General features: G+C 48.7%; 1 protein-coding gene across 1 annotated transcript in view; it reads right to left on the reverse strand.

The window, feature by feature from the left end:
• Positions 1–17,613, reverse strand: part of POLE (DNA polymerase epsilon, catalytic subunit) — a 30,514-nt gene that overhangs the window by 6,812 nt on the left and 6,089 nt on the right. Inside the window, exons 10-38 of the mRNA XM_081339167.1 lie at positions 17,416–17,526; positions 17,147–17,232; positions 16,596–16,715; positions 16,167–16,299; positions 15,559–15,672; positions 15,255–15,467; positions 14,641–14,748; positions 13,574–13,702; positions 12,441–12,543; positions 12,184–12,330; positions 11,730–11,875; positions 10,963–11,111; positions 10,460–10,552; positions 9,758–9,902; positions 8,889–9,046; positions 8,233–8,428; positions 7,498–7,712; positions 6,821–6,923; positions 5,876–5,956; positions 4,812–4,934; positions 4,478–4,696; positions 3,936–4,145; positions 3,672–3,815; positions 2,831–2,971; positions 2,142–2,295; positions 1,942–2,048; positions 1,277–1,453; positions 482–705; positions 31–251 (exon numbers count right to left, since the gene is read on the reverse strand). Of these exons, the coding sequence (XP_081195293.1) occupies positions 31–251; positions 482–705; positions 1,277–1,453; positions 1,942–2,048; positions 2,142–2,295; positions 2,831–2,971; positions 3,672–3,815; positions 3,936–4,145; positions 4,478–4,696; positions 4,812–4,934; positions 5,876–5,956; positions 6,821–6,923; positions 7,498–7,712; positions 8,233–8,428; positions 8,889–9,046; positions 9,758–9,902; positions 10,460–10,552; positions 10,963–11,111; positions 11,730–11,875; positions 12,184–12,330; positions 12,441–12,543; positions 13,574–13,702; positions 14,641–14,748; positions 15,255–15,467; positions 15,559–15,672; positions 16,167–16,299; positions 16,596–16,715; positions 17,147–17,232; positions 17,416–17,526 (4,270 nt within the window). The remainder of the gene's footprint in view (positions 1–30; positions 252–481; positions 706–1,276; positions 1,454–1,941; positions 2,049–2,141; positions 2,296–2,830; positions 2,972–3,671; positions 3,816–3,935; positions 4,146–4,477; positions 4,697–4,811; positions 4,935–5,875; positions 5,957–6,820; positions 6,924–7,497; positions 7,713–8,232; positions 8,429–8,888; positions 9,047–9,757; positions 9,903–10,459; positions 10,553–10,962; positions 11,112–11,729; positions 11,876–12,183; positions 12,331–12,440; positions 12,544–13,573; positions 13,703–14,640; positions 14,749–15,254; positions 15,468–15,558; positions 15,673–16,166; positions 16,300–16,595; positions 16,716–17,146; positions 17,233–17,415; positions 17,527–17,613) is intronic.

Here is a 17,613-nt window from a genome sequence, read left to right on the forward strand (position 1 = left end):
CAGCAGGATCTCCGTCCCTTCGTTATTCACCTGTTGAATAACAGCCCGGATGGTTGATCTCGACAGAGGCCCTTTCGTCAAACTCCATGACCAGGCGACTATCGTCGGCCTCCTTGCCCCCCAAGTCCGGGCGGGAGTTGGGAGAAAGCCAGAGCAGGTGATTGTGGCGATGGAGATGGCGGGAGAAGAAGAGGTCCGTGCCAAAGATGGAGATGTCTTCGGGAAGGTTCCCAATTGGGAGGTGATAGTACCTAGTGAGGAGGGAAGGCAGGAAGGCTGACCACGCAGCGGAGAGCAACAACGGTTTGCTGCCTCGTGGCCCCCAATAAAAGGCTCCACCTGAGGCCTCTGGAAATGGGGACCCTGGAGGCCAGCGCCAGCCTCTGTTCGTTATTTCCCAGTTGCAGCTTTGCTGAGACCGAAGCCTCCCGGTCCAGATCCAGGACAGGTAACCCTAACGGCCCATTTCTCTCTTCCTCACCTGCTCATGTCAAAGGCCTGAGACAGACACATGTCCAACTTGAGGTAGCGGCGGATCAAGTGCCGGGCCCCGTGGCGCTGCCAGTCCAATATGCTGTAGCTGACGTCGTCGGCCACGTGCATCGGAACCAGTGGGAACTCCTCCAGGACCGGCATGCTGCTGACCAGCCTCTTCAGATCCCAGTTAGACTGCACAGCAATGAGGGTGGGGCCCCTCCGCTCATCCTGCGGCAGACAAGATAAACGCTCTTCAGAGGGGGGGATGTGAGAATTTGGGTGAGGCAAGAGGGAAAACGCAACGATGAGTGGGGCAACATCCACTCCACTCCAGATATTTTATTCTCAGCTTCCGGCTACCTGAATAAACTCTTTTGTCTTCTAGTAGGATTTATTTTCTCAACCGGGTTGAGAATCCTCCCCTTCCCCCCCACCATCCAGTCAGAGGGAAAGAAAGAAAGAAAGAAAGAAAGAAAGAAAGAAAGAAAGAAAGAAAGAAAGAAAGAAAGAAAGAAAGAAAGAAAGAAAGAAAGAAAGAAAAAGAAAGAAGGGAGGGAGGGAAGGAAGGAAGGAAGGAAGGAAGGAAGAAAGAAAGAAAGAAAAGGGAGAGAGAGAGAGAGAAAGAAAGATAGATAGATCAGGGAAAGGTTTGCATTAAAAAGGTTCTAGGAATAGGGAAAAAGAAAAAAATAGAGCCAGAGGCCCAGGGCAAGCAGAACCACAGCCAGGCTCCTGAAGCGTCTCCTCGGAGGGGCCGAGTTGGAAGAGGGAGACGGCTAGGTGTGCGTGCGTTTCTTACCTTGTAGCCCATCAGGAGGCGCTGGAGCGCTCTGCAGATGCTCTTGAGATCTGTTTCAGCTCGGACTTCAAAGACGTGCTTGTCTGGAGGCAGCAGCTCCTGGCCCACCTTCTCCACCATGGAGGCATGCTCGGCAGAATACAGGCTGTTGAGGTTGGGCATCTGGTTACTGCGCACCTAAGTCAAACGTGTTACACAAGAGGGCGAGCTGAGCTGCAGGAAGGACCCGAGGCAGATGTGTGTGTGTGTGTCTAGGAAGCAGGGAGGTCTGACGTGAATCTGGTTATTAACACATATATTTTTTTTGGGTGGGGGGTGGGAAAGAGACTTGAGACTTTTCAGGATTGATTTATGCCTTGTATCCCGCTTTGATACAGCGCAGATCTATTTTTGCCACTCTTCCGTTGTCCGAAGGAAGGCTATTGGCTTAAGGGATTTATTTTACACTTACGTACGGCGACCATCCCAAGGCTTTGCCTGTGGGTAAATAATGCCACAACCTACACACACACTACACACACACACACACACACCTTCTTCAAACAGCTACAAATCTGGCCGCCAAGCCATAGGCAGGATCAAGACCCTGACTTTGGTTCTCGGCATATAAAAGACCTGAGGTGCAGCAACACGGTGACTTTTGTTCTCGGCCCCCGAAAACTTACTGTGTCGAGCACAAAAACGGAGGCTTTGCGCTGGGAGGGGATGAAGAGGCCCAGCAACGCCTTGCTGCCCTGAGAGTGATGGTAGAGGTAGATGTGTCGGATGCTCCCTGGAGGCAGAAAGGAGCCATGCATCAGAGGGGCGGGGGAGGGCAGCCCTTCCACGGCTGAAGGACACGTCAGCCTCCCACACGCCTCCCTACCGGGCTCCAGGTAGCTGAACTGTGCCAGAGACTTCCTCTCCAGGTGCTCCAGGTCAAAAGTCTCAGCTTCCCGGCCACTCAGGTGCCTCACCAGATGCCTATTCACCATGCAGACGCAGCCCAGGTGAATCAGGGCCCGGAGGAGTAATGGCACCTGGGAAAGAGGAACCGGTTGGATACAAAGCATCAGTCAGACCTCCCTCGGAATCCTGCATCCAGTTCTGGTCATCACAATAATCCCCCCCCAAAAAAAGATGCTGAGTCCCTAGAAAGAGTGCAAAGGTCAACATCCAGTTAGAGGATCTCCCCAAAATAAATCCAGGTTCATTTCCGTTGCCAAAAATCTTACTGTTTGTTGAATAAACATGGCATTGTCGAAGCAAAACTTAACTCTGAGGTTTCCAGACACCCAATTCATACAATTAAACAATAATTTCTCCAGCTATCACCCCCCCCACCCCCACAGGTAGTCCATGTAAATAGATTCACTTTGTTATGGGAACCGTCTGCTTCTTCTCCACACCTGTTGGGGTGTCCTTGGAAAGGTTTCAGGCTCTCACAGTCTTCAATGGAATCGCAGAGGTTTTATTGCTCCCTTTTAACCAATTCTAAAAGAACACTTGCCCCCCCCCACCCCACCCTTTACTATAATGGCACTTGCGCATTTTCTATCTGAGTCAAGACATTACCTGGGTCTCATAAACCCCCTCAATGTCTGGAGCAGAGAGGCTGGCATTGATCTCATTGATGTGCTCCAGATACATGTCTTCAGGCACCGAGTACTCGTACAGGTTGAAGGCCAAGCTGGAACGGGGAAGAATTCGATTCACCTGCAAAGAGAACGGGAGGAGCTGAGAAGGAGACCTCTTGTCTTTCTGCCCTGAAGGCCTCGATGGATTCTGAGAGTTTAATCAATTGATCCCTTCAAGATGGTAAGTTGGCTTTTGCCTATAGGAAGCTCCCTACCTGTGGAATGAACCCACTCGGGATCCGGACACTTTTGGTTCTCGGGGAAAGGAGTTAAGCGCTTCCTTTTATTTTTAACCTGGGTCTCTTCCGTTTAAATCAGTTGATTGTTAATAGTGATTTTAACTGCAAAGACATTTGTCAGACTTCGAACCGTTTTTCACGGTTTTATCTTTTAGCGGAGAAGACTACAACACCTCTGAATAGGAATGGAGGGGGCTGGAGTAATCTTCCTCCATAGCAAAATGAAATGGAAGAAAGCGGGGGGCAGTTTTACTGACACAGCCCAACACAGCGGGAGTAAACCTTCGTAAGAAGGTTTTGGATGACCTGGAGAAAAGCTACCTGAATGACCAGATGAGAAAGGTTTTTTTTGGGGGGGGGGGAGACACGAGAAAGGGTAGCAGAAATTCAATAATCACTGAAAAATCCTAAGACTACAGCGCTCTAGGCAGTTCTAATGAAGAGGCCATCTTCCTGAAAGAGAACAGCTTTAAAGACACCTCATGGCCTCTGAATGCTGATTTAACAGGCACAAAAGGTTTCGGGGCGAGCGACAGCAACCTTTTTATAGACCGTGCTCTCTTCAGCTTTAGGAACACGCTGGTTGACGTAGAAGATACGTGGGACATTCAGCTTGAGGCAGTAGAGATCGCTCCCAATCACAGCCCATAGCTTGAAGAGGCCTGGCTGGCCAGTCTCAGCAATCTGGCAGGAATTAAAAAAAAAAGGCCTAAGGACCGAGGAAAGACCAGGTTTTCAGCTGTTGAATGTCGTATCTTGCCCACGGACCTCAGCAGTGGGGTGTGCCCTCCTTTATGCCCATACCTGTACTATCTGCCAGGGCATGTCAAGGATACTCTGGACGGTCTTGCGCAGGTAATTGCTCAGCCCTTTGGAGGGCCCAGCCCGGATCACTCCGCCCGCCAGGACGGCTTCTCCGTCAGCCAGCCTCCGCTTCTTCCGGCGCTCCTGGCGCTGGCGAGCCTGGAGCTCCCACTTTTTCTTATGGTAGCGGAGCCACAGCAGGCGTTCCTCCTACGGCAGAGCAAACCAGACAGAGGGACTACAGGGAGCTGCAAAGCCATCTCAGGTGCCCAAGCCCAGGCATCTAGACCGAAGTCAGAAACACGCCAAATGCATGACCATACCGGACACTCCTGGAGTTGGAACAGCTGTTCTTCACAGGGATAACAACCAAGCCCCTTGTGAGCCATAGCCATAAACCCCCAATAATTTCCTTTTTTCTGGAACTATCTCAGGGGGTGAGGGATCCATGGCTTCCCCCCCCCCAACCTCAAAACAGCCCTTGCTGAGAAGATTTTGGCCTGTTCTCTGATGCAGTTGCAGTCCTGAAGAAGCCGACTTACCTTAGTGGTGCCAATGGGCGGTGGGGTTCCCAGGATCTCCCTCCAAGACTGGGTCAGCTCCAGAGCTTGGGACTGCTGCTGGCTCTCCTCTGCTGTGGGGATTCGTTTACGCTTGCTTGATATAGGGGGCGCTGGCTGCAGAGGTTTGGCGATCCCAAAATCTTCCATGTCAGTCACCTGGCTATTTGGGGTATTCTCCCTGGCTACGTTAGTGGAGACCTGCGGGGAAAGTCCTTGATTAGACAAAGGATATCAGCTCTGTCATGTCTGCGTCCTCCCGCTAAGCCCCACAGGCCAGAGGCCACGGCAGAGAACCGTCAGTTGGCCACCTTACCTGTCTTTTGCCTTCACTGACAAAGAGCTCGCTGATTTTTTTCTGCTTGAACACATCGTTTTTCTCCAGCAGCTTCTTGTGCAGCCAATCAGGGTGACGGACACGGGGGACCGGATTCTTCACCTGTCGGGACACCTCACGCTTTACCCCTTACCTGCTTTTCATTTCTTTCTCCCTTTTCCAGCCAGGATGGTACAGGTAGCCGGCAACGCCCGGCCATCGCAGCATCCCGACGGTCTTGTGATCAAAATTCAGCCGCTTGGCAGCTGACTCATATTTATGACGGTCGCAGCCTCCCGGTGTGTGTGTGTGTCTGTGTGTGTGTGTGACGTGATCCCTTTTGTGACTTTCTGGCAAGCAAAGTCAGTGGGGGGAGCCCAGTTCCCTTAACACAACCAGGCTACTAACTTAACAACTGGAGCAATTCACTTTACAACGGTGGCAAGGAAGATCGTAAAATGGGACTGTAAAATTCACTTAGCAAATGTCTCAGTTAACACCAGAAGTTTTGGGCTCCATTGAGGTCGTAAGTAAAGGACCTCTACTTGGCCCCGGCACTCGTTTTACTGCACATTCAGTTTTCCTACACCGTTTGCATGTGAAAACGTCAGAAGTGGCTTTTTTTGCACTTCTGTGCCCACATGGCTTTTCATTTAAAGTTACACACTTGGAGAAAACATGTCTTTTACACTAGGGGTGACATGATAGCAGCATTTCAATATCTCGCAAAGAAGGGGTGTGTGTGTCAATTCTCCAAAGCACCCAAAGGCGGGACAAGGAGCAACGGATGGGAACCGATCAAGGAGAGAAGGAATTAAGGAGAAACTTCCTAACAGCGAGGACAATTAACCAGTGGAACAGCTTGCCACCAGAGGTTGTGGGTGCTCCAACACTGGGAGTTTTTAAGAAGAGATTGGACAGCCATTTGTCTGGAATGGTATGGGAGGGGGTTGGACTAGAAGACCTCCAAGGTCCCTTCCGACTGTTATTCTGTTCTGTTTTACTGTTTAATGCACTGGGATGGTTGACGCTCGCTCAAAGGGTTCGCTCGCAAGCATAGTTACCTGTTGCAGGGCTGCCGGGATGGTGATAATCTTTTGAATTGTGCTGCCCAGTCTTTCAATGTAATACTCCCAGTCTAGGATCTGCAGATAAAACAGACAACCCAAATTAAGCCCCAAGGGATAAAACTGAATTACCCAAGTTAAATCTCTGCTTGTTAAAACTGGCTGCCACGAGTCTATTCCAGCAATCCTGGGGGAGAGCAGAGTATTTCAGGAATCTGGACAGTAACCCAGATCAGGTCCCAATTCAATTCAGCTGTCAATGCTGCAAACACTGACACGTTTTTGCACTGAGAATATGAGAGGCAGCCTTTTGATTAAACTGCTTCGCTTTGAATCTTGAAGGGAGGGAAAAGTCAATGGCTATTTTGAGAAGATAAGAATAGCCGCGCACAGAGAGGGAAGTGAAACTTCACATGTAAAACTAATTGGTGAACGTGATTCATGACAGGTAACTAAGGGAGGGAGATTCTGCAGGATGTGATGTGTCAAGGGGAGGAGAATTCAGATTCTGGCATCCCTCCATGAGTGCCGATGCTACCTTTCACTATTAAGATTTATTAGATTAAAAAGGTAAAAGGCAAAGGTTCCCCTGTACACTCGTGCTAGTCGTCTCCGACTCTAGGGGCCGGTGCTCATCTCCGTTTCAAAGCCGAAGAGCCAGCGCTTGTCCGAGGACGTCTCCGTGGTCCTGTGGTCGGCGTGACTAGACGCCAAAGGCGCACGGAACACTGTTACCTTCCCACTGGAGTGGTCCCTACTTTTCTACTTGCATTTTTATGTGCTTTCGAACTGCTAGGTTGGCAGAAGCTGGGACGAGTATCGACAAGCTCAGCGTCCTAACCCACTGAGCCACCGCATCCCTATTTATTAGATAAACAATGCTTGAAATCTGTTTGAACTGTCTCATTTCTCGGACCCGTGACATCAGCCTAATTTGCTTACCGTGCGGATGTCAAAATCCTCCAGCGAAGGACTCTTGAGCCACTTCCGGAGGTAATGCTTGCGCACTGAGAGCTCGGCCTGGAAAATGGCAAGTGGGATGGCTCTGGGTAGAAGGAAGCAGAGGTTAGTCCTCCTCAAAAGCCAGCTGGAGAAAAGCACAGGTGGTCTTTCACTTACAACAGCTCGTTTAGTGACTCTTCAGAGTTACAGTGGCACTGGGGGAAAGTGACTTGTGACCGTTTCCCCACACTTATGACTGTGACAGCATCTCTGCAGCCATGTGATCAAAATTCAGGCACTTGGCAACTGACTCAGATTTACGACGGGGTTGCAGTGTCCCGGGTTCACGTGGTCCCCTTTTGCAACGTTCCTGGCCAGCCAAGACAGTGGGAAAACCGGATTCCTTTTACAACCTCAACAACCGCATTGATTCACTTAACGACCGTGGCAATAAAGGTCGTTAAGAGGGGGCAAGACTCACTTAAGAAACGTCTTAGCGACAGAACGTTTGGGCTCAAGTTATGGTCACTAAGGACCACCATCACCTGAAAACCCCTTCTCTGCCTCCAAGTACGGCTGGGGCCGAGCTTTTGAGCCCATCTCAGAAAGATTGACCGTTTCTCCCTTTGGGATCTTTCCCACGTTCCGTTGCAATCCTGAAACCGTGCCGGGCGTACCTCTCGGTGACCGGGGAACCTTCTGGTTTCTTGGAGATGATAAACCGACAGCTCAGCCCGGCGTCCTTCACCATTTGGTCCCCCAGAAACTCAGCCAGGCGCTTGGCGGTGCTGATGGAGGTGGATTTTTGCTCTCCGTAGTCCTCCAGCTTCCGAGACATGGATCTATTCTCCGAGATCAACTCAAACAGCTCAGAATCGGGCATGTTGGCTGCCTGGAAGGAGAAAAAGACACACTTCCTTTTTCCGCAGCTGGAGCCCTGGGCATTCCCAATGGATTCAGACGTGTGGATCCGGGGGCCCCATGAGGCTACATAACAGCTTCCTCCATCGTAGCTCCTTTCAGTGGCGCGTTTGAACACCCAACATGCTCCACCGCGGAAGTAAAAGGAAGAGGCGTCGTGCCAGCAACAGCAAGACGGTAAAAGCACGCTGCATAATTGAGAATTAATTTATTCTCCTTGTTCCAGTTTCCGCGAAGTCCCGTTTAAGGGTCAAAATAGCGAAAAAGCAGCTGGTAACTCCAAAAATCCTAAAGACCGTTTCCCGCTGCCTTTCGGGAAAGGCCTGCTTTCCCAGTTGTGCCAGGAAACAGCGGTCCCTTTGCGGAAGTGGACTTTCCAGGGCAAGGATTGATCCGCTGCGTTCCAAAGACCGTGAAGCTGTACGGGAGCGAGCACCCCAGGATCCACCTGACCACTTGCGGCAGGAGGACATCTGGATCCCACCTCTCACCTTGCTGTGCAGCACATCGAGCCAGTAATCGGCTACTTTGGCGACCGAGGCGTAGACCTCCTCCAGCGTGGTGCCCTTCAGGAAGGCCTCGAAGACCGAGGACTGGAAGATCTTCACCAGCTGCAGCTCTCCTCGTCGTTTCACCTCAAAGCCCTTGAGCTCGGCCAGGGAACCGTCTTCATTGAACACGGCGTATCTGGGACACGGCGATCGTCAGCAGCAGGAACCAGGCTCCCTCCGCCCGTGTCTAGCACCGTGTCCCCCACCCCACCCCTGCTCCCCAAATAAGGCCGGGTCTTTGTATTAATTTTTTGCTCCAAAAGACACATTGGGGTTTATTTTCCGACCAGGGCTTCTATTCGGGGAAATACGGTACTCAATGTGTCCATCCGGCTGACGATCTTCAGCGGGGCTTATATTATGAGCCTCCTGACAAAAATCACGCTATGGCTTATTTTCCAGCTGAGTCTTAATTTTAGGGGAAACGCGGCATTTGGCTGGCAATCTCTGATCCCCACCGCCTGGCAGAATCCAGACATGCCAGCATACTCAGGTGCCCTGTTTCAAAACCACGTCCAGCCCTGCTTTACCCCACCTGCCCTATCTAAGGAGACCCCTTCCTGAAACTTTTAGCCTTCCCAGTCCTGGATGCTCACCTTTTTTTTAGCTTCTTGCCTTCCTCCTTGGAGGCTGGGAGGATCATAGCCAGATAGGGACCATCTACTTCAAAAAAGATGCTATTCTCTGAGCGGGATACATACTTGAGGGAGGCTGGGTCCACCAGCTCCTGGTACTGATCGTTTGTAAAACCCTCCTGTGCAAAATAAATAAATAAATAAAAATAAAATGGAGACACACACACAAGTTGCCTTTGGCACCATATGTGTTATTCCTGCTAAAGAAAGGGAAGGCCCATCACAGCACAACCGTATTCAAAGCTTTGTTACAGATATTTGTTGTGTATTTTCATGTAGCTTATCTCTTCCACACATGCATATTATTATGCATATTATGCATATTTTCCATGTGTGCCTATTATGCAAAGGCAAGAACTGCTTTTTGCTAACCTTCCTTACAGTTTAGGCCTGAAATGCTTTAAGGCAGGGGTAGGCGAACTTGTTTCTTTTAGGACTCGTGGACTTCAGCTCCCAGAATTCCTGAGCCAGCTGTGCTGGCTCAGGAATTCTAGGAGTTGAAGTCCACGACTCCTAAAAGAAACAAGGTTGCCTATCCCTGCTCTAAGGATTCAATCTACCAGATTCCTGTCTGGTGTTGTACAGTCCCGAGTGAATATTTCAATTTGCATTCTACTGATTTCGCCTGGCTAATCAGCAGCATGTTTTCTAGACAAGAACCTTTCCTAATTTGTTCAACGTAGGACCCTGGAAATGTCCCGAGAATCTCCATTACAATTAAGGGCTGTGCCCAGAGACCTTCTTAACGGGCCTCGTACATGGAAGCTAGCCGCTGAACTACAGGAACTATATCCTTGTGGAGAAAAGAACGTAGTGTGAAGCCTCCTCACCTTCACCATGATGTTCAGCATAGCCCCCGGATAGGAAATGGTCACCTTGGGTTTCTTGGAATGGGTTGACTTGATGACAAAGTTCTCTGGGAAGCTATTTGGAAGCACGCACCATATCCCATCTGTGTCAAGTTCCAGGGGTCTCCTGCAAAGGAGAAAAGAGGAGATCACGCTGAGGTAACAAAACACAAAGAGTGCCATGCCAAGACCAGGGACCGCCAATGCCTTGGTGGTTAACAGGTGTGTTCTGAAAAACTCTTCCACCTGAAAAGACGTCTCAAGAACAAAGCAAACACTAAGTAAAAGTGAGGCGGTTGTCAAGTCTGGGGAATAGCACCTGGCACATTACAGAAGTGGTTTCCTATTGCCTACTTCGGAGGAGGAGGAGGAGGTACGTTTAAATGGGCTTTAAGGCCCCTCCAACTCTTGGGCTCTATGATTCTATCATTTCCACTCCAGTCCTGAGGAAAGGCAAGAGGCCATATTTGTTCCAAATTACATCTTGCAATCAGAAACAGCAGAGAACTGGAACTGGGCTCCTCCTGCTGAGGTAAAACAGGTTACCTCCATTTCAGGGAAGCAGAAGCAGAAAAGCTTTCTAGAGCAAGATAACAGCTCTTTGCCCCCCCCCCACCCCCAAATGTCCTCCTGTTTACCTGCTCACGTTCTCGGCCACTACAAGCAGCTCACTCAGGGACTCACCCAATCTGCTCAATCAGTTCTCTAGCCTGAGTGATGATATTGGCCCCCGTGAAGCAGACGATGCCAGCCATTTCCATGGAATACCAGCGGGCCCTGCGTGGGAGAGAGAAAACGAGAGAGGGGTCAAAGAGGCCATCTGGGTTGAAGCGGAGTGGCCATCTCTCGGCAGAGGGGGGGGATACGACATCCACTATCTCCAGTTTGCCACACAGTCCTCTCAGCCATTCTAAGAAGGCTCCACGCCCATTTGTGACCCTGAGGATGTAGATAAACCTCCAAGTGGCCTCAATGACTCTCTAAAGGAAATGCAAATGACCGCGCTCCATGCAAGGAGTATAAATCCTTCCATTCCCCACCATCCAGTCAGAGCTGAGGAAGCTTCTCGGATAAGAGAAACGTCTTCAAAGAAAAACAAAGGAAGTCCAGTTGCTCTTGAAAAAGCACCTTTTGGGGTGGGGGGGGGCATCGATGGCTGCATCCATTTAGACCACCTTTACACTCACCCTTTCCGCATGACGTAGCCATAAAAGGAGTTAAGGATGCACTTGTGTGCCAGCTGCAAGGAGTCATACAAGATCTCCATGTTCTTGCAGCGCTTCGCTTCGGAGGCATCACCCGTTTCAGCGGCAGCTGCCAGCTTTTTCTTCCATACCTGGAACAGGGAGACAGGAAAGACTTAATAGTCCTTACAGGCAGCAAAAAATTCCACCTCTGAAGGCCCAGAGAGGATTTCTTGAGGCGTAAAACAACTTGGTGGGATGAAACCCGCAAATGGAACACACAGCTAGAGGAGTTTAAACTGTTTAAAAAGAAACAGACCAAATAAAAGAGGAGGTGGAGTTGCTCTCTATGTAAGAAGTAACTACATCGCTACAGAATTAGATCACAACAAAGATGAAAACTGTCTCGAATGCATTTGGGTCAGTATAAAAGGGGGGGGGGAATGACACTGCCATAGGTGTATACTATAGGCCACCCAACCAAACAGAGGAAATAGATGAACTTTTTGCTAGTCAGCTAAGGCATGTAGGAAGCACATCACAACAGTAATGGGGGACTTTAATTACCCAGACATCAACTGGGAGACAAACTCTGCACCAAGAGGAAGATCAAACAGATTCCTGGGCAAACCTAGCAGACAACTTTGTCTCCCAAAAAGCAGAGAAGGGAACTAGGGCATCGGCCATATTGGACCTAATTCTCACTAAGAGGGATGAAATATCTGTAAGGCACACATTTTGGGCTATGAGCAAAATAACCCCAATCGTACCTTATGTAACCCTTTAAACTCATAGCGACGGTCTCGAAAAGCCCGGACAGTATCCACGTAGAAGGAGTTTTCTCGCTGACAAATAGTAGTGACCCGTTCCTCCACTTTCGTCACGTGGATCTTCTTGTAAGCTTTGCGACAATAATCTGCTCAAAAGAGAGAACGGAGGCGTTTTATCCCAAATGCAGGGCTTTTCCAGAAAACCATTCTAGATATTCCCCATGCACAGATATCATTCACCAGTTTTGTGTTTCACTTTGGCTGCCACGCTTTCATTCAAAGATCACCTAGTTGGCGAGATGGGGGGGGGGCTGTAATAAATAATAATAATAATAACAACACCCCTCTTCACTTGGCTCATCCGGAATGAGTATCAGCCTGCGCTTCAGAACTCGAAACAAGAAAAGCCACGTTCAGAATTTTTAGCACGGAACCCGGTACGTTTTCTTCTCACCGGCCAAGCGCTTCTTTTCGTATTTGGCTTGATCTTCTCGAGACAGCTCGTGAAATGCCCGGGGAGGCCCATCTGGAAAAAGAGCAGGAAACTTCTCCGATTCCAGTTGTTGTTGGATGCGGTGGAACTCGCTCCGGCTTGCTGGCACTGCCGAGGTGAGGAAACAAAAAATGGAGCTAAGGATACTTCTGAATATTCAGGCCTAGAGAATAAGATGGGAAAGAGTTACGCTGGAGCCAACGGGCGCTAAGACTCACTGAATTCTCCCCTCCACTGCCAAGTCATCTTCCGCTGACAGCTGGCCCCTGGCTTGTTGAAGTCGCAAGCTGCGCAGGTCACCTCGTCCACCATAGCCGAGGGCTGAAGAAAGAGGTCATGAAAAAGGCCACGTAAGAAGAGGGAGAAGCTGGATGTTATCTTCACAGCCCTTCAGTTCGTTAACAGTAGTCCTCGGTGGTTAAAGGAACACGCGAGACAAAATTCAATACCGAACGAGGCATGAGGAGAAAAGAATGAACGAATGTGAGATTACGTTCTAGAGCAGGGGTCTTCAAACCTGGCCCTTTTATGACTTGTGGACTTCAACTCCCAGAATTCTTCAGCCAGCATGCTTGGCTGAGGAATTCTGGGAGTTGAAGTCCACAAGTCATAAAAGGGCCAAGTTTGAAGACCCCTATTCCAGAGCAACGTTTAAATGCACTGACCTCTAGTGGAAACTCAAGTTGCAAACAGCTTTGCAAAATAAGCGCTAAGTAAAAACACTCTTATCACTGAATTTGAACGCAGAGAGGGATAATGTTATTGCAGGGCCAGGAATCTTTGGCTTCAGCTGCTCCTTACTCCTGGCTCTTTTTATTCTCTGTGCGCACGGCACCTAGTTGTAAGCACCCAAATAAAAGGCCACCATTACTGCTACTAAGATCACAAGATGGCTTACGCTATGTCCAATAATATATATATATATATATTGCTCTCTCAGGCTATTTGAAAAAGCACTATAGACTTTGGCTCCCTGTTCTCCTCACAGTGGCTAACTAAGATTTTGTTTACATGACAGAAGAGGCATAGTGTTTTTCATCTATATCCTTCCTCTGCTGTGGAGAAGGGAAGAAAGCCCCAAAGAGGCCACTGTAGTGTGTTTTTTTTCTTGAAGAGCCATTCAGGAAACAGAATGCCCACATCGTCAGTTACAAAACAGATTCAACTCTTTATTTCGAAGAAAAGAATTTTAAAATCCCATTTCTGGCTTTGAACCACAAGATTATACCCAATTGCGAGAACCACTTTTTCCATGCCCACCGCGAACCAAAATGAGCATCCCAGCCAAAAGGCAGAGAATTGAAGGCTTAGTCCCTCCTGCATCCAGAGTTTCAAAGAAAAACTTGTTCACCTGCAGCCGATTGGTCAAGATGATGTTTGGATACATGGCTCCCACATCCAGATGGTAAATGAGAGGGCATTCAATTCTGTTGGGGACATCCTTCAGGCAATTCAGTTTCCGTTTGATCTCCTCACAAACCTGGGCAAAGGACAGAACTTTGAGGAACTCAGCGAAAAGGAAGCTTTGGCAGGAACAGCAACGTTTTGCGGAGCTTGCACGGGAAACCACACACATCGCTCAAGAACGCAGCAAGCAAAATGTACACCGGGAACTGCACTGTTTGTCACGGACCGTGTCTGTCTCTGAGAAGGCAACTTGGTGGAGCAGTGGGCTAATGCCTCCTTAAGTAACACCAGCTGCCTGCAATCAGTGCAGGTTCGAGTCCCACCAGGCTCAAGGTTGACTCAGCCTTCCATCCTTCCGAGGTAGGTAAAATGAGGACCCAGATTGTTGGGGGCAATAAGCTGACTTTGTAAAAATGCCACTTGGGGGGGGGCGAAAGCCCTAATAAGCAGGCATATACATAGAATGAAGGCTACTGCTAAGCACATTGGTTTGTGCTTCTTGGATTGTAAGCCGCCCTGAGTCTTCGGAGAAGGGCAGGATATAAATGGGATTAAAAAAAAAACAACTCTCAAGGCTGGCAAAGAAAGGGGTGGCACTACCCTCCCTCAGCACATGCCTACCAACATCCCCGTGAGCAGGAGTCACCCTCAAGAAAGAAACAGAATACCAATCAAGGCTGGCAGAACAATCTATCATAGATACAAAGCAAGCGGACTTTACTCCTTCGTGCGCTGGCAGCATTACCCAGCTTGGCAACGAAAAGAAGAAAACCCAGCTCGAAAATCACTCAAACCCCAACAATTGAACCCTGATTTTATATTCTTCACTACTACAAAAAAAAGAAGAAGAAAAAAGAAAGCAGAACAGCTGAGAAGACACAAGGATCAGAAAAAAGCTTCAGCAAGAAGGGACAACTTCAACCGCGATTGCAACCAAAGGACAGGGCACGCCAAACGGGCCCCGTGGTTGCCTCACGTCCACGTCGATTTCCCTAGGCGTGGAAGATTTACCTCTTGAAAATTGGTGACCTGCTCTAAGGGAATCCCCTCCTCCTCCTCAATGGCGTGGCGAAGGGTCTTCTCCACACGCTCCAGGAGGAAGTCAAAGGCGGCAGGATTCTGAAGGAGACCCAGGAGAGGAATTTGAGCATGCCAATTTGGTTAAAAGTCACAGTGCCCCAACACAACGAGTGGGGGGAAAAATCTACGCCGCAGGAGGCAAACAGAAATGTCATTTGCTACTTGGGAGAACTCCTCAGTGCAAGGATCTGAAATGAGAGGAACTGTGTGTCCACCTTAAGAGCAGACTATATTTAGGGCGAAGGATCCTTGGTGAGCTTGCTTGTTTTCTTACAGACATTTCCTTATCCAAACTTGGCAACATCATCCCGATGATGTTACCTAGTTTGGGTAATGAAACATCTGCAGGAAAACAAGCGAGACTCCTCATTTCAACACTGAGCTACAAATATTCTTTGTTGATATATTTAAAGTGTTTCACCGGGCGGGGGAGTTCAAATTGGCCATTTATGTTGAATACTATATAATTTACAGAAGCCATCCGTTTTTCGCTACCCAGGTGGCCAGGCCCTAAGTTGTTCTGCCTTTCCACCGGAGCCCTGTACCATTTTAAAGCGGCAGGGGATATCGCTGCGAAAGACCCCGGACTCCAGGGCCTCCACGTGGCCCCCGATGTACGTCTCCGAGTCCAGCACGTGCCCGTCCTCTGTGAGCTTGTTGAACTCCTGCTCTTGCTTGTTGGGGAAGACAATGTTGGCGTGATAAGCTTGGACCATGAGCAGCGCCTCGCACAAGGTCCCTGAGCCCTTCCGGAGGACCTGCAGGAGGGGAAAAGTCGGACCGCTGGAAACGAGGGGAACCCAGCCCCGAGGCCCAATCAAAGCGAAAGGGAAATGCTTCTTGACTAACCTCGTCGGGCTCCATTGGGATGATGGTGCACAAGGCAAAGATGAAAGGATGGACGTACTTCATATACATGTAGTAGGTGGCAACGGCGTCTGACACTGAATAGGTGGCCAAGGTCTGGAAGAATCGAGAGACCGGTTTTAATGCTCTGGCACTGGAAACCAGTGCCCTGAACTCCACTGGTTCAGGGGGCGTGGAGAGCGCTCAGGAATTCCCCGTTGATTGGCCTATTGATTTGGGAAGATCACTTGGGATTGCTGTCAGCTTTAAAGACAGGGATTTTGCCCCAGGATAAAAGTTTTTTTGCAACAAATCTATCTCAATAACCCACTGGCGGCCTCGTCTTTTGACTTTCGTAGAAAAAACTATTGTTCAAGCACACCAATGTGCGTGCTAATCTGTGTTAGAGATGATGGATTTGTTTGTCCTTGTGATGGAAGATTGGAAGCTACTTTTTAAAATGCATTCTTCTTTCTCTTTTCCCCCTTCCCCTTCCCTTCTGGGTTTAGTGTGTTCTCTTTTATTATTCGTAAAACTTTTAATAATAACAAACAACAACAAAACCCCAAAAAGGTTACAGTCAGTGGAAATTTGCCTTGGGATGGAAATACCTGAGGCTCTTCAGTCGCCATCCGGCACATGTCTTCGGGATCCAGCTCCACAGGATCGTAACCCAACTTGGCTTTGGCTGCTGCTTTTAGGTTGTGGCTGCCCACAGGAAGGTAACTGTCTCTCTTCACCCACCTGCCAAGAGGAACCACAGGGCCAGGATTGAGCGGTTAATAAATCAGGGGATTTATCATATCCCAATAAAGCCATCCAAACCTTGTACAGAAACATTGGAGTCAAAAGAGCAACATCCAAGCGCTCACCAAACCGATGGCAAAGTGAAACACAATGCAAAGGATGGAGGTGAAGACTGACCAAAAAGAGCTTTTTTTTTCCTTTCCTAGAATAGCAACAGGACTTTTTCCCCCGCTGGCTAGCGCTATCAGGCAGACCTCGAGACCCAAATTCGATTGAGAAGCCGTAACCCTTACCGAAGACAATCCATGTGGATGCACTGCGAGGATTTGTATTCTCCCTGGCTGTCCTTTTGGAACCCAATTTCCTGCTGCATATTCATCCCATGAACTGCTGCTCTGGCTTCCACAAAAGGCCTGGAGACAAACAAGACGGTTTAGCCAAAGAATCAAGACAAGCTCTACGGTGCTTAACACATCGACACGATAACAAACATTTTAATCCCAAGCAAAAAAAAAGAAAGAAAAGAAACCTGAGCACAATTTTCCAGACCACTCAGTTTCTCTATGCCTTGATGTTCAAATCACTAAACAGTCCAGGTTAAGTGAATTGGGCTACTTTGGATGTTCTTTCCATCCTTAAAATTTATTTATTTTTAATATTTAACATGCAAATTTGTCCCTCTTGCGCAAGGACGATGCCCTTTCAAGTCCGTAAGAGTGGATGAGCTGGATTCCACTTGGCTTTTCTCTCTTTCTTTGGACCTAAAGGATTGCTTGGGATAAATATATCTCCACATTTGACTGTGCAGGTACAGACAGCCGACTTGCTAAGAGCCGATTCTCACCAGTCAAAGAAGTCTCCGTTGTAGGTCACCATGATAGCTGGCTTGGTTTCTTGAACATGTTCAAACCACCGCTGGATAAGATGAGCCTGATATTTTTAAAAAAGGGAAAGAAAACGTGTTGTTTAGAGACCGTTACGATTAAAAGGTCAATCTGGTCTCTATATTTTGTTGACTATGTACATAGTCAAATAGGTTGGGTAGTTAAGGAGCCATTTGACTGAATTTATAGATGTAAGGATAATAATAATAAGGGGGGGGGGAAAGCTGACCTCATCTGGTTCGTTGAATACACAGAACGGGCCCTCATACTCTGGTTTGGGAGTAAATTCAAAATCTTCAATGTCTTCTGAAACAATCTCCCGGTTTGTGATCAAGTATCCCTGAACAGCGAGAAAGAAACGTGATGGAACGTTTGAGTCATTCTCTCGAGATATTAATTTGGAACAACGCAACCCCGCAGTCTGTCC

The sequence above is a fragment of the Vipera berus genome (genome assembly GCF_964194415.1).
Source record: "Vipera berus genome assembly, chromosome: 14".
NCBI classification, from domain to species: domain Eukaryota; kingdom Metazoa; phylum Chordata; class Lepidosauria; order Squamata; family Viperidae; genus Vipera; species Vipera berus.